The sequence below is a fragment of the Branchiostoma floridae genome, chromosome 9 (genome assembly GCF_000003815.2).
Source record: "Branchiostoma floridae strain S238N-H82 chromosome 9, Bfl_VNyyK, whole genome shotgun sequence".
Lineage (NCBI taxonomy): Eukaryota > Metazoa > Chordata > Leptocardii > Amphioxiformes > Branchiostomatidae > Branchiostoma > Branchiostoma floridae.
The window spans coordinates 7,076,344-7,098,828 of NC_049987.1; the positions used below are offsets into that span (position 1 = coordinate 7,076,344).

A 22,485-nucleotide genomic window follows, 5' to 3' on the forward strand; every position below is an offset into this window, starting at 1 on the left:
TCAACCCACAAATCTGAAACTCCACTATACCACTATAACACGAGAGAGCTTTCCACTGTGTTTTAAAGGTCAGTCATTTCTACAGTGCAGTACCTCATTGGATTGCAAGGAGGCAATCCTAACACATGCACACCTGACTCTAAAAGCACAACAAGTGAAGACAACTAAATGAAGACTCTGAGTCTGTTGCTTTGTACACATTCTAAGCTTCAGAAAGTGAATCTAGTTCAGACCAGTACCTTGAAGAGGAAGTTCTTCTTGTGGTCAGGCCCGCTGTCGTGGACCAGGACAAACTCTGGAGGCATCCATTTCCTCTTGTTACAGATCTCCATCAGGGCAGACACAGGGTGCTTACCTGGGGAACACAGACAGGCATGGTGTCTGATTAAGAGGTACGTTGCATTTTATATCTGTAATGATTTTTATCTAAAATCTGTCATAAAAGACAGGGAGGCTTGAAGAACTTACATTGTGGACAACAATGGGGTCAGCTAAATATGGTATGACTGAGTTCTACATAAGTTCTGTTGTTGTCATAGTTGCCAAAATATATCACTTTTAGTAACTGCAAAATGACAAATTTAACTAGGATTAAGCTTAGGATCAAAATGTAATTTGACAACCGAGTTTAACAATCTGATATTGCAATTTTCAAGTACAAAACATAAGCTAGAAAAGAAGCAAGTACACAATAAGCAGGAGGTTAACTAGTCTCACCTGACAGGTCCTTCCCAGTAGTGTCTTTAATGACAGGAACAGGCCCAGACTTCTTGCCTTGCTTCTCACCCTGGGCAAGCAGACCTGGACAAACACAGATGTCATACAATACAGAAGCTGGCATTGCCAGGAAAACATAGTTGACATTGCACACAGTGTTTTAGTTATCTGTAACTGCAGTCCTGAATCTATGTATCATTCTGTATCTATATAGCCAGTACAACCACCTTTCAGCGTAACACACCAGCACACAGTGCAGCAGCAGCTGGTTATATTACACTGAATGGCCTGTCACACCTAGCTTTGCACATCTATCTGCAAGTTCTCTTTAGAACCATCCAAGGAAGATGCCTGGTCTTGGTGATAACAAATTCCACTTTATGAAAGTTCTGGGAAAATATGAATTTCTAAACACAGTCCTAGGTTGGTAACTCTGGTACTTAAAGGCATGACTATTCCTTGTTCTTTTTTGAGCTGGTATAAGATACTTATTAGTCGGTACGTCCACTTTGTTGGTCATTTTGTACACGATGCAAAGTCTGGGCATTTTCCTTCAGTTATCTGCAGTGCTGATTCTATGCTGCAAGGTGAAGCCTTCAGAAAGGATATGATAAGCCACTCGGCCGCATGTTTAAGTGCAGTTGCCATGTCTTCGGCTTGTGAAAGAACCCACCGCTTTCCTTTGAAATAGGACTTTGGCTCGAGAGTGCCATGCCAAAAGACCTGTCGATACCCAACCCAACAACTTGTATTTCAAAATGCACAACGAGTTACCCCACGGATAAAGGTAAACTAATGTTAACAACTTCGGCTTGTGAAAGAATCCACCGCTTTCCTTTGAAAAAGGACTTTGGCTCGAGAGTGCCATGCCAAAAGACCTGTCGATACCCAACCCAACAACTTGTATTTCAAAATACACAACGAGTTACCCCACGGATAAAGGTAAACTAATGTTAATGATATATCATAGGTTACCCAACGGATAAACGTGAACTAAGCTTTACATAGGCTGCCCTACGCACCTCTCCTGTCTGTCTTGACGTCCAGCGTGAGTGGTTCCAGCACGCCCGTCTGCCCCTTGCCGAGCCCCTCGCCGGGTTTCCAGCCCATCTTCTTCATGAGCTGCATGCCCATCCCGCCCTGCACCGGGTTCAGCCGCTGGAACATGTCCTGCAGCCACCGGCAACAACACACGGGGGAGGGGGGCACGGGATCAGTCTTTTATAGAACATGGCATGGTTGTGATATAGCTTAAGAGAAAGAAAGAGTTTTGCACTGGCCAGCTGTATAGTTTCTACATTGTACCTACATCATGGCATTGTCTACTAAATTAAATGCATCAGCTTATTAGTCTTTAGAACATGGCACACTTTGGTGTGGTTGTGCTATAGTGAGAGAGAAAGAAAGAGTTTTGCGCTAACCAGCTTTATAGATTCTATATCGTACCTACTTGTAGCATGTCTACTATAATGCATCGTCTTTGTTATCCATCTAAAATATCATGACACAGAGGATAAGTCTTAAGAACATGGTACACTTTGGGGAGATTAATATTGTCATAGTGAGAGAGTAAGAAAGAGATTTGCACTAAACTTTGTCAGTTTGTCTAGTACATGTTTAAGGAATAGAGAAGAAGCATGTAAACTAGTTTGTGTATAACTTGTCTATTACTCCCTTTGTATCTAACGTTCTGCATTTAGCCAATGAAGAATGAATACGCAATAAACTTCACTGTCATTATTACTAACTAGCTGTATAGTTTCTACCGGTAGCATGTCTACTATATATAAATGCATCAGCTTTGTTGTCCGTCAAGAATAATCAAGCAACGATTGACGGCTTTGGGTGTTATAACTTTCTCAAAAGTTGTCTCTATTGTTCGTGAGTGTTATGCTCCTTCTGGCATCTATTCTAAACCCCAGAACAGAAGTGACCTATAAAGCTGAAGCCCCCAAATCCTTAAGAAGACGCAATGTAGGTTTGTCAATCAACATTTTAACGTACAGGGCTGACCTAAATTCTGCCAGACATTGAAGACCATTTTTAGAACACAGAACCATTGTCTTGAACAAATACTGTTTAATAATGATTTAATATATGGAAAGGATTGAAAAGAAATCTTTCTTGACTTCTAGGAAAGAAGCAAGACGTGAAAAGAGTGTTTCATACAGTCACAGTACAGTATATTATCAGAAACACTACGAATCATGGCCTTTTCGCACTCCAATACTCTTACTGTCAGAAACACAGAGACAAAGACAGAAACAGACACAATACAGGGGCAACACACATGCAGGGATCATCGGAATCACTAAGATTACACACATGATAACATTAAAGGCAGAATTTAAAAGAAAGATATCAAAAAGAAACAGCTTTACTCGAGTAACTATACAATCATGGACAATGTATGTGTACAACTGCCAGCTAAAAGACTGAAGAAAGATTTTCAAGAAAGGTGAAACTACAGCCCCTGGTGGCAGGTTCAGGCATGGCATGTATTGAAGGAGCTATGAACGTAAGTTACTACCCTGGGAAACCAACTCAAAGAAGCAGCGCAAAGAAGAGTTACCAATCCCCGCCTGCCTTGCGCAACTATACAGCCGTACCACTACCAGCTGGCCCCACTTACACCAGCCCCAAATAGCGCTTGTGTTAGGCAAGCAATAGTTGAGGCCAGCTGGATTGTCGGGCCAGCGGGCAGGTGTTCCGGGGGCGCGTGTGGCGGGGATCGGTAAACCTTGCGCGCGGCTCTTAGGAGTCTGCCCTTTCCCAGGGTAGTATGTTACAGAAGCACAAGCTGTGTTCTACCCAGCTCCTCGAGGCATACCATCATGGGGCCTGCCACCATGGGCTTTAGATTCACCATCATCAGTTGCAAATGCAAATCTCGGTACGTCTGGAACCGTGACCGCCTGGAAAGAAAGGCCAGAACAGAAGGGTTAGGGACAGCCCTGTCAGGATGTACGCACTTCTCAACAGAGTCACCTGGGTTCACAGTTAACTCCTTAGATAAGAAGGAATATCAGCCTTCTTAGCAGGCTCGACGGGTCTGGCTTTTGTCAGAGGCAATACACCTTTCTCACGCTGCGGCCATGATAGATCTAAAACGAGTTCAATGAGGCAAACAAAAGACTCAATACAGTTTAACCAATGATAACATGGAAATTAGAAATTCGACCAACAAGAGAATGGCTGCAGGTCCGTCAAATGTTTGCATTATTATGTTTTTATTTTTGCATCTCTTAAGGGACTATGGGATCAGTCTACGCTACTCTAAATTGCTGCATCTTTCGGTGCATAACACTAGTTATAATCTTAACAATTTGATCTCAGATTGTGAAAATTTGTGTGGTTTGGGGGAAAACTAAATGGGATCTATTTTAGAAATAAGTTTTGTCTGTTTGCCTCATTGATCTCGTCTTTGATCTATCATGGCCGCCGCGTGAGAAAGGTGTATATCAATTCTATTGCGCTCTTATTCTATGGGACTCGGGGTAGAAACAATGGTCAAGTCATAATAAAACTAAGTGCAATAGAAATGACACATGTATGCCATCAGAATGTACATGTGTATGTCTGCCAGACCTGCATAGCCTGTTAAGGAAGCTAGAGGTAGAGCCATACGCTAGAGCCAGAGCCATAAAACATTTACATGTCTTTAAAAGTACTGTCAATGAACCAAAGTGACTTGTGAAGAGAAGTGCTGTACAAACAGACAGAAATGGACCAGAACTGATTTTTTTAAATTTGATCCAAATTGTTCCTGAGACAATCAGATCATGCCAACATTCACCTTTCATGCAAGCAGAAACAATTCACAACGAGGGGAAGGCAACTGGTGACAAAACTTACAAGGATACTATATGTAGTCTACAACAAGTTAGAAAGCATACACAGAGTTAAGGGAAAGGATGAGTTAGTCAGGGTCTCATGCTACACAGACAGATATTAACAACAACCTACATGTCTAAGAAAATGGTTGCAAAAGTGCAAAAATACACTGTTTTATAGCAACGCACTTCTTGTTAATACGACTTACAAAAACTCTACAAAACAAAATACAACTACAACCATCTCATATGTACATGTACCACTAGCGACAATGCGAACCATGCACAGTTTTGATGGCGTATAATATTCCCTGCATTGTATCTGGCCCATGACATAACAATGTTCCAACAGAATGGTACAGACGGCTTCACAGCCCCCAGCATGCTTTGCTGCCCAAGTCACATCACACCATATATGGGAAGGGAGCTGCAGCAAAGCATGCTGGAACCATCAAGCCATCTATAGTCACCTTGCCTCTCCTGTTCTGGCCTTTGCATTTGGGAGGCCTTGCTGCGACAGAAACAAAACAGATCAGTCCGTCTCTAAGTCAATCAGTTCAAACCTGGAATTAGACTGTCAATCACAGGCCAGATTTCAGGCTGTGATCGTAACAACAAGGCACCGTATGTGTCTCACAGTAGTACCCAGTAATTCTTGTAAGGCTTAAATGTACCGGGTAGTATCGTTCCAATCTACCCTAAGTATATCTGGCTTTTTGACACAAAGTCGTGATGCCATGGCCTGAATTTCGGCCTAAAATGGCTAAATTGGGTCTATCAAAATCCCTCCATACCTTTCTCATCTAATAAACACTTGACAAAAAGCTATCATATCAAAAGCTTCATCCATCACATCCCAATTATTTTACCCAGTATGTACCAAAACAGTGGAAAATTCATCTCACATTGCACGCAGAAATGCAGCCAAATCCCTCAAACAGCTATGAGTAAAAATAGATTTAGAAAGCTGTTAATTCACCTTAAAATCATCTACATCTTTCATTGTTTGGTTTTGTTTGCAACTAGCCCTCATGAGGCATGAATTCGCAATATATAGTTATATCAAAAAATATGCTGGTGTCAGGCGGAATCTTGCCCATTGAAATGATGACATGTTTGGTATTGGAAATAGCAAGGTGAAGGCTATAGAAATCCTGGCCTCAAGGTGCTGAATTTTGCCAACTGTATGATACAGGCAGACCAGACAGCCAGACGGCTCAGTGTAGTTGTATCCAAACAGCCTCAAGCTTTGGGAGGTTTGAGCAGATATGCAGTGATAACCTTCAGAGCAGAATCATGTTCGAACATTCTTCTGGCACCAACTGATTCGACACAGAATCTTCTATCCGAATAATAGCTCATCTGTGTTGGTAAGTTCCATAGTGAAAAAGGTTAAACTTTGTTCCAACACAATAAAAAAAACTCACCATAAATTTTTGGTGGAGTACTCCGACCTTTGTCATCACAGCATCACAACAGCGGGTCATACATCAGACGAAGGTCGGAGAACTCGACAGAAAATTTATGGTGAGTTTTTCTTATCGTGGTGGAACAAAGTTTAAACTTTTTCACTACAGAATATTCTGGTTAGAGGAAAACTTGGGATCCTACTAGTATATATGCTTACAAGGCTCTGGCATTATCTTTGCTGAGCGAAATAAAGTGGATGCATCTTGTTTCTGACAAAATGAATGACTCACTTTCAATTTGAACTACAACAAGGCAGAAAGACAGAGGAGGTATTTAGCTGAGCTCCGCCATCCTGGCCCTGAATTATTGGAAAATCTATCAATCTTACACACAAAAAAATATTTAACAGCCAGATATACTTGGGGCAACAGTCAGAAAGTCTGGTTTTTCGTTTTTGCATAAGACAATTACATGTACTGCAGTCATCATTATCATTCTCTGTAAGGCCCTGTTCACACTTGTTAATATTCAAGTACGTATGAGTTGCATACTGACATTATCTTGCCTCAGGTAAAGTTTGAGTTCGAGCTAGGAGTTTGTACAGTTAGATAACCAGGCTGCACAACAGTGGGTCAAAGTAGAAAATAACTTTTTCTTCACAAACTTTTATGAAACAAGAAAATGTCAATAATCATGCAACTCATAGAGACTTGAATAGACGCACAAGTGTGAACGGGGCCTTAAGCATGGCAGAGGCTTTGAATCAGACAGATACAAATTTGTCCCATTCTTGACAGTGACAGCTCCATGCAACTTGAATGATTCATTTGTACAAGGCAGAAAGTGAGTACAATCTCCTCACATCCTCATCTGCCTTGCAGCTATGCCTAACCTGATTCCTTAGAGACGGCTTGAGCTGAAAAATTCTGGACACAAACTCTATGCATTTGGACAATAGTCTGGTGTAAGCATGACAGTTAGTCTCAACTATCCTCACAAGAAAGGACTGACTGTTAATGGAAAGCAAGCAAAAGGCTATAAAGGACACAAGAAGAACAAAGTGTGATGGTACAAATGTAATTGTATACAGCTAAAGGAAAGCACAGTGGTTGGGTTACAAAATCATGGGAAAGAACGGAAAGATGGCAGAAAGCAAGAGTCTGGATTTGGTGGAGTTAACTAGACTTGTTACGTACCTATGCAGCACAGTAGGTGTTTGCCCCTCTGCTTGAAATTGTGCAAAGTGGGAGGCAAAACAACAGCGGCATGGCTGCTAATAGTAGGGTGGCCTGCAACAAGTTTCCAATGGCAGTGAAGGGGGTTGTGATACACACTCCCTGTCCCTGTCTAGAGCCAGCATGTACATGTATGTGCACTACTATGCTCAACAACTGTCATGTAAAGATAATTTGAAATTGGCTTAAAATTTTTGTGCAAAAGGGTTGAGTTTTGAATGTAATAATTGACCGTTGACAGTGCTGGGCTGACATTATAATCAATGATCATATTATCTTTCTCGCAGTTCAGTCCTTTGGTGTTTCAGTGAACACTTTTCCTTTGTCGACAGTACAATTTTCCCTCACATCATCACACTGATGTGTAATGTTGAATAACAGATCATCAGTTACATCTTTCAACATAAAAAGGGTAAAATGTGTTTTTACACTTTTTAACAACTTCATGAACAGTTGTACATGCTGACTTTAGGCAGTCGGCACGGCGTGCTAGCGCAACCCCAACATCAACACTGCATCGAAAGGTCTACGGGGCATTCGAGGGGTGGGGCAGTGATGTTGCCATGGCAATGCCCTGCCCCTGGACTGGCCCACCACACTGGAAACAAGTTGCAGGGCCTGGTTGAAGAAGGGAACATGTCTGAGCTTTCCCCAATAGCATACAAAAGATCCTCTCAGGCACATGCACAATATAAAAGACAATACAGAGAGAATTCAAAGGGAGATAAGCATAACATAGTCGCTAAAAGCTACAAAACACGTTTTGCTACAGCAAATAGTACAACTGATAATGACAAGTAAAATGACTACTCTGCAACTCAAAACATGTTACATTAAAGTAGTAATTATGATACTCTCTACAGGTCCTACAGCATAATAAACAAAATAAATAATCATTAAACAATACTTAAATGTTGCAAAACTGCTGAATTTGCAACATCTAAAGAACAAATTACAGACAAAAGCCCAATATTAGAGTAGATGAAGGAAAGTTAGAAAAGAAGATGCATATGCTACTGGGGAAAGCACAAACACCGAAAAAATTCCTGATGGAGAAATCCTGGCCTGAACTCCCCTGGTCGATAGAGATAATGGTATCTCCTGGTTCCTTCCAGCTATACATGCATCAATGTCTGATCTTGGCCTCCAAAGCATTATGGTGGGCGAATGCTATCACTTACTGCTGTTGACTACCATATCAGTAGGGAGAAAGAACATCTAGAGGAGCCAGGCTACGTTAAACACTAAGGTCTCTCTTTTAGTTTTGACTGAGAGTCTATTTCAAAGCATGGTTGGTTGTTTTATCGCCTTGTTCAGGGGTTAGCTAAACGGAAAACTATTAATAAAGAGGGGAAAGCGTTGGAGTCAGACATTGACAAATGCATAGATCACAGTACCATCAATGGAAAATATGATAGGAGGGGACAAAATGAAAAACGGAAAAGGTAAAAATAAAAAAATAAAATGGCATGGAATAAAAACTGAAAAGGGGGGCTCCAAGGCGCCTGGGTATACCTTTTTGGCCCAGGCCTGGTTGCCTGTGTTTGCTAGTTCCTGTGTGGAGAGAAGCTGCACCCCCGTGGTTCCAGTGAACTGTCCCGGGATCTGGCTGGACACTGCCCAGTTCTGAATCTGCAACGGCCAAGAAAGAAAAGGGAAAATTAAGGCAGTGTGCTTCAATTTACATACCCATGTACATTACATTTGTTCATCATCATCATAGATTTGTTATTATTGTAGAAAAAGTGGCGCTTTCCTTCTTCCTCTGCTTCCAAAAAAGAAGTCAAACCCAACCTGTTTAGAAATAGCCAACACTTGTATAATACAAGTTGTCTCTTTTTTTACAGTAATGGTTAACACTGTTCATTGTCACATGTACAACATGTATGTGTCCTATGTTTCTAGCAACTTTCTATATGTACTTGCAATTAGCCTCCAGGCATGAACTTGCAAATAAACTTTCGGTACCATTGTGCCACACTTCCAAGCTAGTCACCTAGGATTAGCTTAAGCTTATATTGTCATAACGAGACATTCCATTCCTTCGCTGCTTACTGCAGAGCCTTTGTACATGTAGATCAGGAAGACCTACATGTCATTATGTACATGTACTTCAGACATAGCAACATGCCAGGTGAGCTAGTCCTTGAATGGGTCTGATCCTGTTTGATTTTAGTATGCTTTACATTTTCACACTATCTGACCTGGGGTCATTTCTCTTAGGCTTACAGTTCACACACCCCATCAGCACAGTGTTATGGGGTTAGACAACATCTACCACAAATGCCAGACTGCAGACAGGGCCCCTTTGGCATGCTCTCTCATCTTGCACCGTACAGTTTTCATGATTTTTGTGTTGCAGCATGTGTAAACTATCATCCCATAGTTTCAGTAATCTCTACATAAAGTATCTTTACAAGGAAGCCACCGACTCTCATCCCAGCTCTAGACATCAAGTTGATAGACAATCTGTATAGCTACTCTACAAGAAACTGGACTCTTGAAAAATGTCCCTTCAGTGGCCTCTACATGTAGACGACAAGATAGCAGCAGTTCGGTCTTGTTCATCACTATTGATGTCGAAATGCCACATTCAAATGGCTCAGACGCAAGCCTCGGAATGGCCAATTTTGTGGTCGTTGATTTGCCTGTTCCCTTTGGTATCATTGTCACAGCAGTGGTTTGAATTGTCTTTACGCTAAGTGCTTTTAGAGAGGGTCTAAACCAGAAGCACCCTTTGAGACCCTAGTTCCATTTCCAGACCCATCAAACACTTGGTCATCTTCCAGCACATGACCACTTTGCCCAACAAATCTCCTCTTACTGCATGCTGTAATGGCACAGTAGGCAGGCCCTGGCAACTCATGTCCATAGGAAAAACAATCACTGATCAATCGGAATCCAACAAGTATGCCATCTGCCATTGCAGACTGCTTAATGGCTTTTTGAAAGCTTTAAGGACAGAAGAAGAGCCAAATTTCCGCTTAACAGCTATTGGAGAATCGGTAGGTGACCCTGCTTGTTGGTGAAGGATTGTTAGAAGCATGACAAAGCCTTCCCTAAGCTAGGAAAAAGGAAAAGGCAATTTCCTTGATCTGGCTTTATTCAGAGAGTGATATAGAACAAATCTCAAGACGGACATGATTGTGAACCATACATGAAGGACAGGAAGACATGATGTTCATACCGGTAACAAGTTATACTAAATAGAGGTCTGGAGCAGCAATCATAATCAATTCTTGAAAATCCCTTAAATTCAATGTATTTTTAATAACATGGGTGAGAATTTAGTAATCATTCCAGTGCCTGTCAATTTCATATTTCAAACAAAATTTGCAGTAAGAGTTTAAAAACAACAGGGGAATCTGCAGCAGAACTTGACTACTCTTCTTGGGTCATCCAGGAGAGCATTGACAAGCCGAACAACCAAGCTCCTTATACAAAGTAAATCAAATAACTCTGCATTTTCTACAGCAGAGTCAGACATTTCAGAAAAAATTTGCTGCCTTTCATTGATGACTGTAAAAGAGTCTCTGGGGGCAAATGGGGATAGTACATTTGTACAAGTAGTATTTGGAATGGCTAGAACTACATGATTGTATATATTTCACAGGAGTCTGCATGACTTGTAGTTTTACTACTTCCACTAGTCCTCAGAGACTCGTTCACAGTCACTGATGAAAGACGTAAGACATTGTCTGCAACATCCGACTCTGTTAGTGACTGTACCAGTTGTTTGATCTATTTTGAATAATGGATTACGTACCTGGATGTCTACCCTTCATTGACAAACCTATAACTCATAATGTGTGGTGAACAGAGAGAGAGGCAATCAAAAGGGTACCTTCTTGAACTAGTTAACTGTAACATCCAACACAAAAATTGGACTCACACAAGTTTCTTACTGAACAGCACCAGTATTTGTCAAGGAATGAACAATCCACTGCTGCCGTGACGTCACTTTATACAGATAGAACATGTGACTCAGGAAGTCCATGGCACCCACTGTCCAATGGAGTCCAATTTTTGTGTTGGATATTACAGTTAAATTAGTTCAAAAATGACTTCTACCAACACAATGAACTTTCTAGTTACAAAGAGAGTACCTGCTGCTGAGCTTTGTGTATCTTGGACATGGCCTCGACATCGTACGGGTTTGCCTGAAGTTGTCTCAGGGCCTTCACTCTCTCCCCCACGATTGCACTGATGTTCAGCTGCACAGGAAACACATTAACTCATCAACATGTAGAAATTCAGAGGGGCGAGTAAGAACAGAAAGAAACAACATCCCGACTCCCGGGATTCGAACCCGCGAGCAGATCTTCTGGTGGAAAAATATGCTTGCCATGACTATGTCCAATGGCCACAGAATTTGACAGCAGTTACGGTTTTGACATCAGAAGGTCTGCTTAGAGAATACATACTGAAGATGTACATGCATTACTGTTGAGGCTTTAGCCTGACAGACCATACAATCTATTACCTTCCAATAGAGCCTCAGGAAATCCCTAGGCCCTGTCGAGTGCCAAACTGCACAGCCAATTTGAAACTTCTTCAAGCACATGCATGTACAAATGTAATACAGTCTACAAACTGAGTTAGCTAGACAAACTAAGTGCTAACAAGGAAAGGAACAGCCAGATCAAAGTACAAACGATTCAAAGGATAATATCACACCTGTATGTTATTGTTTGCCTGTGTTTTTGCTGTGGGTTTCACTGGAGCACTTTCCTTCTGTGTCTGGGCAAAAAGAACGAGATCAAGGTTTGTAAAGCATCAATCGAGGCAGAGCTTTAACTGCCATGTCCTGAATTACATACTGCAAGTGAAGCAGCTTCTCTGATAGGAATACTAAATGAAGTCAGGCCTCCATAACAACTTAAGTCTAATTTTTCACAGCAGTTACTAAGTTAGGTTACCAAACAAGCAATATGTATACGGTAAACAAGACACTCAAGTGTTAAGACAACACTGTTGATACTTGAGCAATGCATAATAACAAAATGTGACAGACTGCTTTGCTGTTAACGTAGTGATATACAAAGTCATATACATTCATGTACAGTCATGTAATCACTGCAAATGGCTTGTCTTGCCCCCCGGGAAATAATAAAAAGTTATTAGCTCTGACAGAACAAAATTATGTGCATCTTTGATCATTAAAGTTAAGCTGATGAATAAAGATTTCTACAAGCTGTATACCAAACAAGACTTAGTGATGGCTTTTGCCTCTTAAATCACTGGATAACAATGTTCTTTGTTTATTGACAACCCAGTTATATACAGCCACAGTTGACATTTTACTGACCAGTGTCACCTCCCTCTTGCCTATTGCTGGTAGACAATATAAACTTTGTATATTTGACTGTCACAATACTTTACATTTGTGACCACATTGTTAGCAGTAACACCTAACTGCAGCGCAAATTATAACTATGCCTATGTAGCCTGGGTACCATCTGATTTCTGCCAGGGCTCCTTTCACTCGCTGCCCTAAAAAAAACAATTTTAACGGCAGTGAGTGTAAGGAGCCCTGGCAGATATCGGATGGTACCCAGGCTAATTCCTATGAGGAAGGTGACAGACTTCTCACCTAAACATTGGTTGTGAGCAAAGAATATTGTTTTCCCGTGCATTTTTTTTTAAAATTCTAGTACCCTTTCATTTTTAGCAACCAAACAAAACACATGACCCCTCCCACCTGTTGTTCTGCCTTGGCTTCAGGCGGAGGTACCGGTACGGGCGGCGGCTGCTCCACAGGAGGGGGCGACGTTGCAGGCGGCGCGGCAGGCGCGGCAGGCGCGGCTGGCGCCGCAGCCGGGATGGCGTTTGCCGAACTCTCCGTGGCGGGAGCGACGGCCGAGGAGGACGATGCGGCGCCCTTGGTCTTCTGTTTGTCATCCTTCTCCACTGGGACCCACTCCAGCTCCTTGATGCGGTGCTGGGAGCCGCTGGACACGGGGAACTGCTTGGACAGCTCGGCCTTCTGGGCCGCCAGCTGCTGGGCATTGAGCGGTGTCCTGGCAACCGCATCCTGCAGACAGTCATAGAGGGGAGAGATGAAGTAGCTTTAGTTACTGAAGTAGTATGTAGTATCCAGTGTTTGATTATACTGTGGCTGGAGTCCCTGACAAAGGGATAGGCAGCAGTCGCCTAGTCTTCACAAAACGCTTCCAAGTAGCTCTGTCCAGCGGGTTAGAACCCACATTTTAGTTCGCTCTCATCTCATCTCGATTTATCCCTCATACATGTAATTAGTCTAACTATTAGACTGTTCAAGGGATCCACAGAAGATCTGGCAACCAGTTTTCTCCACCTTTTCTCAATTTTCTGTTTCTCAATATTTTCCATCTCCCATCATGCATGTAGCACTTTAGTGCATGTAATGTTAGTATAAAAGACTAAATTTAGCACAAATTGTCGTTAAACCTTTAATAACAGAGACAATGTTGTTAAAATGTAGTCTTAAGCCCATAATCCTACTATAATTCATTTACTGTGTTAATATCAGCATACAGAATTGTATGATTATACGAAAAAATTTCGACCAAACTCAACCTGGCCTATCAACAACAAAAAGACATCAAGGTGGCTCTTCTTTGATACATTCAAGAGTGACTTGTCAATCATATCAACAGGCACAATGGCCTGCCATTATAGACATTCTGCCCTGCAACAAAAGCAGCACCCAAGATTTTATTCCTCCACTTTCCTCCTTATAACCAGCCTATTGTTGCACCATTACCGTATCCTTCCCATTTCTCCCCATCCAGCCTCAGGAATAAAATATACATCTCCGCCCTACTGGGACACATCACCATAGATCCAATGGCCAAATAGTTCCTTCCAGGGCCAGTTGCACAGAACCTCCTGACCTGACCCCCATTAGGCGAGCCAAGGAGAACAGTGGGGATGGGAAGGCAATTGACCCGAGGGCTGGCACGTCTTGCCATTCCTTCCATCCAAGTGGAACTAGTTTGTGCACAATTTGCCATTCAGACAAAGCTCGGGACTGATTTGAGACTGAGAGGGAAACTTGAGGCACGAAGGCTGCCTTACATACCAAATGTGCCGCCAAGAGGGCAGAATATACGGGTAGGGGTATTGTGTAGGTGTGAAAAATGCAGGAAGAAAGAACTACTAGTAGTCGTGCTATGCACAGTCAGTACCAGTAATGAGACTACGTGTCCAATTACTAGTAAACAGCTTCCAATTTTTGCTTGGCTGTTGCAAGATATGACAGAGGACTCTTTTCTATTTTTTTCATTACGTAATTCAGCCCTCCTGCTGCAACATGTACAAAAATCAAATGATTTAATTATTCATTTAATGCTAATTCTAATTCTTGAATGCTAATTCTACACAAGTCTTTCACTTCCTTCCTTGACTTGGGTGGAACCAAATAAGTCAAGACTGTTTACAACTGTACATTAAGCTATGCCAATTTGATATCATGTCATGAAATTGATGAAAACATGGATTTTTGTCAACTGAAAATGACAGATCTAACAAGGACAATTAATAACATCAGCTCCCAAACAGTGATTAGGACAGAAAAAATTCAAATCCTTTAAGTCTTTTGTTTTTTTTAAAATAACATTTGGAGAACCAAGGGAACAAATTGGTGTGGCCTTATCATTATAATATGATTAACTTATCAACTACTAAATGCTATTTTGACTGACCTTGATGTTCATGACAATAGACGTGGAGGTGGCCTTGACCTTGAAGGGATGATGGATGAAGGGTCCTTCCCCATCCTCCTCCTCCGTCACAGGCTTGTTCACTATCTCATCCTCATCCCCAGCCTTCTCCTTCTCCGACAGAAACCTGCAGAACTTGGTCAGCTCCTCCACCGTCTTCCCGCCACTCTTCTTGGCTAGTTCTTCCTCAGGGGTCATGGATGGAAGGGGGAGGTGGGCGGGAATCATCCCTGCCCGGAACTGATTGATGGCGTTGGCCCTGGCGATCTCCAACAGTTTCGCCTTGTCAATTCTCTCGGTGGGGGACCGTGAGCGAGAGTGGTCGGGTGACCTACTGCGGTGGTGCCTGTCCTTTGCCCTATTTGCGTACCTTTCACCTGATCTAGATCTGTGCCTATGCTTCTCGTGGGATCTCGATCTATGCCTATATCTATCGTGTGATCCCGATCTATGTCTAGACCTAGATCTGTGCCTAGATCCCTGCCTTGACCTGGATCTGTGTCTAGATCTGGATCTATGTCTAGAACTTCCTTTATGCTTGTGTTTCTCCCTTGAACTTGACCTATGCCTATGCTTGTGATGTCTGTCATGTGACTTTGACCTTGATCTTGAGTGCTTCCTAGAACCCGACCCGTGCTCCTGAGATTTTAACCTGTCTTTGGACTGCGAACGAGATCGACATTCCCCGTCTTCCAAGGAAGAATTAGATTTGGATCTAGACCTAGAAGTTCTTTCTTTATCTTTGTCCTTATCTGAATGGGATTTACTCTTCTTGATCCGTCTGCCATCCTTGTCCCTTTCGTGTCTGTGCTTCTTTTTCTTCTTCTTGTGTTTGTGTTTCTTCTTCCTCTTCTTGGAGACGACTGCCATCTCATCCTCCTCCTCCCCTGAGCTATCCTCCTCATCCTCCTCCGATCCATCTCTCACCACATCCGAGTCCTCCACCCGAGACAGCGACTCCCGGGACTTCCTGTCCGATTCGTATCTCCTGTCGCTCTCCGAGGAGCTGCTATCCATCTTCTTTTCCTTCCCTGCCTGATTGGGCTCTCCTTCACTGCCTTGCAAGCAGGCCGCGGCAACCACTTCTTCCCCAACCTCTGTACTGTCAGGCTGCTTGTCTTCAGAGTCCTGAACGAGTGGGAGGGGTTGCTCTGATAGATTCTGTGTGGAATTAGCAGGATTAGATGCAGCAACAGGCTCTACAATGTCGTTGAATGCCCCATTATCAGATTGTCTGTCGGTGATAATGACTCTGCGTTGATCATTTGGAGCACCGTTTTCTTTAGGAGAGGCTTCTTGCTTCTCTCTGTAAAAGATAAGAAAGAATACATGAGTATTGCAAGTAAAAACAGTTAACATTAGCCTGATTAAATCTCATTTATAGCAGCCTGCCCAACTTCCGGCCAGCCTCTAGCCTCTCCTGCCTCCCTCTGCGGGAAGGGGCCAGTTACAGTCCTGGACAGACTTCCTCAACATCATTAAACATCAGCTTCACCAACGGCACATGTATGAAAATGGAGTCAATGGTCACAAAATAATATTCTTACAGGTGGGATTGTCTTTAGAAGAACAACAGGACCAGTACATATACCTGACATATACAAAGAAAGGCCCTTTATAAACATACATCATGTACAGGCAATCTGAGATGACACATACAAATGGCAATTGAGTCAAGCGTCTCTCTCCCGACAGAAAAGGTCATGCTACCAATTTGGACTTTAATCTTGGCGGAGAACAATTACATTAATACTGTCCTGCAGACATGCTCCTTGCCTTGACCCCCAGATCCATATCAAGGGAATCTGTCCAATGTGGATACAAGTACAGATTGTACAGGAACATCACAAGGCAGACTGCTAACAGGTGGTTTTACATGTTCAGTACACTTGGAAGACAACTTTCAGGTACATTTTTACATAAACAAATCTACAGTTAAGCATTCTTCTTCATTCATGTGACTTTAATGTTAGGACATTTTCAGCTGATAAAGAAATATACAATCCTGCCATGTTGAGTATAAATGTTTGCCAGTGTTTCAAAATCTTAGAATCTGGGAAACCCAAATGAAAAATGCTACTTCCTGAGTCAGAAGTCTGGACACGATGTTTGTATATTGAAAAAAATAAACTTCCAAAAAAAAGGAACGTTAACTTTTCATGAAGAACATATTCATGTACATTTGTACTGCATGTCACAATGCTATAGGATGTCAGACGCTTCAGCCTTTTACTAGTACCAACTTGGTCTATGGCTGATCAGACCAACTCAGACCAATACTTGGGTCAACTGGGACCAACATCCCAACACTAACTCCAACTCTAACCATTGCCTTGGCTGAGTTGACCAGGGCATTGGGCCAAGTTGCCTAGGCCAGGTTGGTAAAAGGCCAAATCGTCCTGATCCCCTCTACAGTACCTGACAGTCATCACCTCTGCTTGGTTTCACCAAAAGTTGACAAAAACACAACCCTATGGCTATGCAGTGTGCCAGGCTGGAAGATTGGCAAAAGAAACAGACCAATCTAATCCCCCAGCATTACTCCCAATAAAATTGATCCATGTCTACCTGTGCAAATTAGATTTTACCCCAGGCTACAACTCCGGGCTCAATCCAGCTCGCCGAGCTGATTGAACGCGTACACGGACATTGCTCTTCAAATTGGATGGGACCTTTGATCCCGACTGTGTCAATCTGTTTCCCCGCTCCTGACCAAGTACGGTCAATGTTACCACATCGGCACATGTCCAGTCCTTTTAGCTTGCTGGGATAAAGGCAGCAATGAGGTGTAACAACCTTTAAAATCTGTAGAAATACTGGATATTTCTCAGCACAACATCACTGCTTTTATAAAGAAAGACAGTTTTAGGATTTTGAATAAGACAGAGTATGGTCAATGTTACCACATCGGCACATGTCCAGTCCTTTTACCATGCTGGGATAAAGCAGCAATGGGGTGTAACAACCTTCAGAATCTGTAGAAATACTGGATATTTCTCAGCACACAGAAGCTTCACTGCTTTTATTAAAAAAAGCACTTTAAGGATTTTGAAAAGGAATACTAGACTTTAGAGAAAATCAACTTTTTGCACTGTAAAATGACTCTAACAGTTAAAATATACCAACAGCCTTCCATATGTTATTTGCTGCAATATTGCAGAACACAATTTTCACTGTATTGATCGCAACCTAAATATATTTGAAGATTTTATTCACATTTTACTCCCATGCTGCTACATGCATATTGTGTAATAAAACAATATTGCACCAGCTCCTGTGTGATATTGATCTTCAGAACCCAAAATATAGGCCCAGTATAGGGAACTTGTGTCTGACATATCAACTATAAAACTCTAGTGCACAAGAAGAGATAGTCTAAATTTTAATGTTCACGGTTTTTGTTGTATGAGTATTTACTGGTACCTCTTCACCGCGGAATTAAAACTACAGTAACTGTAAAATCCTTGTTCTGTCTTCTGCCCACCTACCCCCTTCTTTCAACCATGAACCAAAAACCACCACCTATACTCTTTTTCTCCCTATCACATAATTAACTTACCACTAACGTAAAGGCATGAACAGTAGTTTTGACATCTTAAGGACATGTAAATAAGTACTGTATGCCCTGTGCAAATTAGGAGCAAACGTATGTACATACTTCAGACTTGGTGCCGCTTGGGGAAAAAGAGAGATGCTTTATCATCCCCAGCAGACAGAGCAGGTAATTAAAACATCCAAGACACCAAGATGCGTCCTGACAGAATGATGAATCCTCTCCCACCAGGTAAATATGAGGCAGGTATAAATAGACTAGTCTACAAGCAGGATGCTTTCTCCTGTAGGAATCAGAGGCGGGGAGTAAAGCCTGAGCACAGAGAGAGTTTGGCAGTGGTGCTAAACCTAATATTGGAAGATATATCACCAATTTTGGGATGTAATGAAAGAGCGGGACTGAGTCTACTACTGGTAATGAATGTTGGACAATGTGATTTATTGATGTTCCTGCTAGATAGAGTTGACAGTAATATAGATTCAGCTGAAATTCAAACAAAGCACCTTAGGCTACAATGCATGATTGTTATTCTACAAAAAATGACCATTATGGAGATATAACGAACACAAAGATTTAAATTATATTTAACTTTTAATATCATAAGTGTCTTGAGGCATATGATCTAAGATACACATGGGCTCAAAAGCTGTCTACAGCTTCAGGACCCATTCCTCCATATTAATTTGCTTACTGGGACAGAAAAAAATATCCATCAAACAAATTTAAACCTGGAAACAGCCCTGCATTGGAAACGGGTTAAGATTAAATATTTGACATATTGTATCTTTGCCAAGATTTGACAAAATCGTAAACATTGCCAGTTAAGTACAATCATCCCCAACTCCCCTACATTCATGTACAAAATTAACTTTGACTTTGACTTTGACAGTAACATATGACAATGTACTGTTATGTAAAGAAACCAATATGATGAATGGTTTTTTTTTATTACAATAGTAGACTGGCATGCAGTCTTGTTGGCTTAATGCTGCTTCCAACACTAGACTGTCCCACGAGGCAGTAACGTCAGCAAACAAGACTGGATTACAGGCTACTCTTTAACAACTCAAGGTTGCATTTCAGAAAACAGCAAGATAACAAGTCCTAGTCAGTCTGATTACCACAGTGCTTATATACAATCAGTGGTTCATCTGTAGCCGTATTACGTTTTTAATTTTCTCCACCAAGGCCATACCGTATTACAGCTATTGGGAACAGTGCCTCTAAAGATTAGAGTTACACGCAGGTAGGTTATGGCCTCCTTCAGTCAATATTGACCATGGTAAAATCCTAATTGATGCAGGTAATTTAACTAGCAACCTGTAAAACTCCAACTTCAAACCAAACCCCCTCATCCTGTCCAAATATTCTCCCAGCCTTATCACTTGCAGACTGAAGTAACAGTTGTAAATCAGCTCCCCCACAAAAGTGCCACATTCTGTAGTACTGTTATCCCTTGACCATGATAGGCAGAGTAAGATCCTCTACTGATGCACTTCAAAGCCACCAGGCCTAACCCTGCACAATCTTCAAACACTTGAAATGTAATCAATAACCCTAGAGCCAAGTTGAGGGATGTACTGGGTAGAGATAAGTAGAGAAGATTACATGAAGGTTACAGCTTCCTCCCACCTTCACTACCTGTGCATTACAGTAGATGAGAGCCTTAAGTTAAAGGGCTTAGTTCTAATATTACGTGGTTTAAGTTATATGGGCTTAGTTCTAAAGTTTGGCCACCCTATAATGCTGCCAACGCAACTTGTAAAAGATTTTTTGCACAGCTTCTGCGCATCTAAAGGGAGAATAGAGTAACAGTGAGGTTCAAGTGCCACCAACTGACCAGTCCAACTGGTCCAGACCTTTTGGCTCAGCGGTTATGGCGTTGCGTTAGTAAGCTGGCAGGCCTAGGTTCAAATCCCGGAAGTTAGGAGACTGTTGCCTATTTTGTTTCACCTTTCCTTGGGAGCAGTCATTACTGGACTCTATGGCATTGGGCCATCAAAACCAGACATTATTCCTGAAAGATCTCAATTAACTTTGTCGAATATCACTAAAACTGCAAAAGTTTTATAACAGAGATAAAGATAACACAATATTGAGGGAGACATGCCCTTTCCACTGACACAGAGGGAAGCATGCTTCAAATCACTTTCTACTGGAATGTGAAACTGAACTTGTCTATCATCATGACAATCACATTAATATGTCTTTCATGTATTTTGTGGACAAACTTTCACAAACATAAACAATACAACAGCCAACTCTAACCCATTATCTATAAAAACTACCCACATGTACATTTGTACAGCATGCTCATTACCTGGTGCAGCAACAATCAGCCAGCTCCAATCCAAAAAGCCAAAGCAGACAGTACATATCTGTAACAGTTCATCTACATGTATCTGTGCCTACAGTACCCAAGTCATGATAGACAATCTCTCATCTGCCTACAACCAAAAAAACTGATACATTTCTGATGCTAAATGGTTACCTGAACACTGGAGACAGTTACAGTCTGTATTCAGCACTCATGTCCTATTCACCTTTACCTCAGCCTAACTGATGTCATACATAGTTACTTGTCTGTCTGTATAAATAACCCAGATACCTGGCATGAGGCTCCACCCAGATAGCAATAAACCTGCAGAAGTCATGACCTTCCTTTAGTCATCAGCAGATGAACTAAAGCCACCGACTATGATAGTCGGCACTATGATAGAGGCATCGATGCTCCAGAATAAAAGGCTAAGGAATGGTACCCCATAGTTTATGGACAAATGTATATATATACTATATCTTGTACAGATTTCAGGCTTGTAACATTATTCTTTATTGATAATAATCTTGGAGACGCCAAGCGCAAGACAAAAGGTTATGAATTAAACGATTACTCACAAAAATTCTAATAGGAAGAAACCGCACAAAACTTAGATTAGAAAGCACAATCAGTAAAGTAGGTATCTCACTAAAGCTGTTACAGTGGCACATTGGCGTCGTTGCTCAGCTTGCTGCATACAGACAATTTTGCCGGGCGCTCAGCAAATTTCATCAATGAAAAATGAATATTTTAATGCTTCGTGTGTTTCCTTGTCTTTTAAGTCATACTTGTACATTTTGTATGATAAGGTAAAGAGTAACCCAAATCCAATTCAGGATGCAAGTGACGACACCAACATGCTAAAGCTCCAACGAAAATTCTGCCTAAGTCACCTTGCAGAAACACCATTACTGAGGAAAGGGCAAATCTGCAGCAATCCCTTCAGACTAATACATACCAATCTGTGTGTCCTTACGTACGCTGTAGGCAGCTGGGCTTCAAAAGGCCAAATAGTCATCATCTATTCATACCATCATCAGTAACCAATTAGACCTCCAAAACCTCCATCTCCTTGACATTCAAGGTGCTATTAACGAGTACTTATCTATTCTCATTTTACAATATCTTTCAGCATCATATAGGATGAGTGGCTGTATCAAACCAGAAAGCAGAAAAGGTAGATTTTCATGCGCATCAGCATGTTTGATCCAAAGAAATACCTTTTTTTTCTTCTGGCCAATACGTGTACATGTGACATAGGAAATCAAACAGTCAAACTGTTGAATTTAGACCCAAGATAACATTTGTTTATAACTACCTCACCCATAGTGATATACCTGTAATGAATATGCATACAGTGGTATGCTACATTTCTTATTACATTCTTTTTTTCAGCCAAGCTATGATTAAAGAAATACCAACCACTGTACATGCAACATGTATATTGTTAGTGCTTTAAAGTAAGACAAATAGCTCAGCTGTATATGGCTTTTGGGTTGTACTCAGATTGTATTTTCCAAGCATAGGGATTTTGGTTAGGGGCTAGAAACTGCCCTGAATGGAGACTGTTTGCTGCCCAGACAGACATGGGAGGACCTAAGTCTAAGTAAATCTAGAAGTGGTTACAGCATTTTTGTTTGCCTCCCTCCACGAAGACAAAAACTAGCCACTACTACAGGGCAGGTCATATATCAATCCGTCAGCAGTTTCATCTGTC

General features: G+C 41.6%; 1 protein-coding gene across 14 annotated transcripts in view; it reads right to left on the bottom strand.

The window, feature by feature from the left end:
• Positions 1 to 22,485, bottom strand: part of LOC118422416 (protein SON-like) — a 76,131-nt gene that overhangs the window by 2,318 nt on the left and 51,328 nt on the right. For 5 of the 14 annotated variants that reach the window (XM_035829962.1, XM_035829967.1, XM_035829964.1 and 2 more), the window contains exons 2-11: positions 14,881 to 16,204; positions 12,897 to 13,229; positions 11,873 to 11,935; positions 11,302 to 11,409; positions 8,711 to 8,827; positions 5,021 to 5,061; positions 3,548 to 3,632; positions 1,740 to 1,887; positions 718 to 801; positions 240 to 355 (exon numbers count right to left, since the gene is read on the bottom strand). In XM_035829962.1, the coding sequence (XP_035685855.1) occupies positions 240 to 355; positions 718 to 801; positions 1,740 to 1,887; positions 3,548 to 3,632; positions 5,021 to 5,061; positions 8,711 to 8,827; positions 11,302 to 11,409; positions 11,873 to 11,935; positions 12,897 to 13,229; positions 14,881 to 16,204 (2,419 nt within the window). Of the gene's footprint in view, positions 1 to 239; positions 356 to 717; positions 802 to 1,737; positions 1,888 to 3,547; positions 3,633 to 5,020; positions 5,062 to 7,156; positions 7,250 to 8,710; positions 8,828 to 11,301; positions 11,410 to 11,872; positions 11,936 to 12,896; positions 13,230 to 14,880; positions 16,205 to 22,485 lie in introns of those variants that run through there. The other 9 variants (XM_035829963.1, XR_004831891.1, XR_004831890.1 and 6 more) reach the window with 9 other exon arrangements.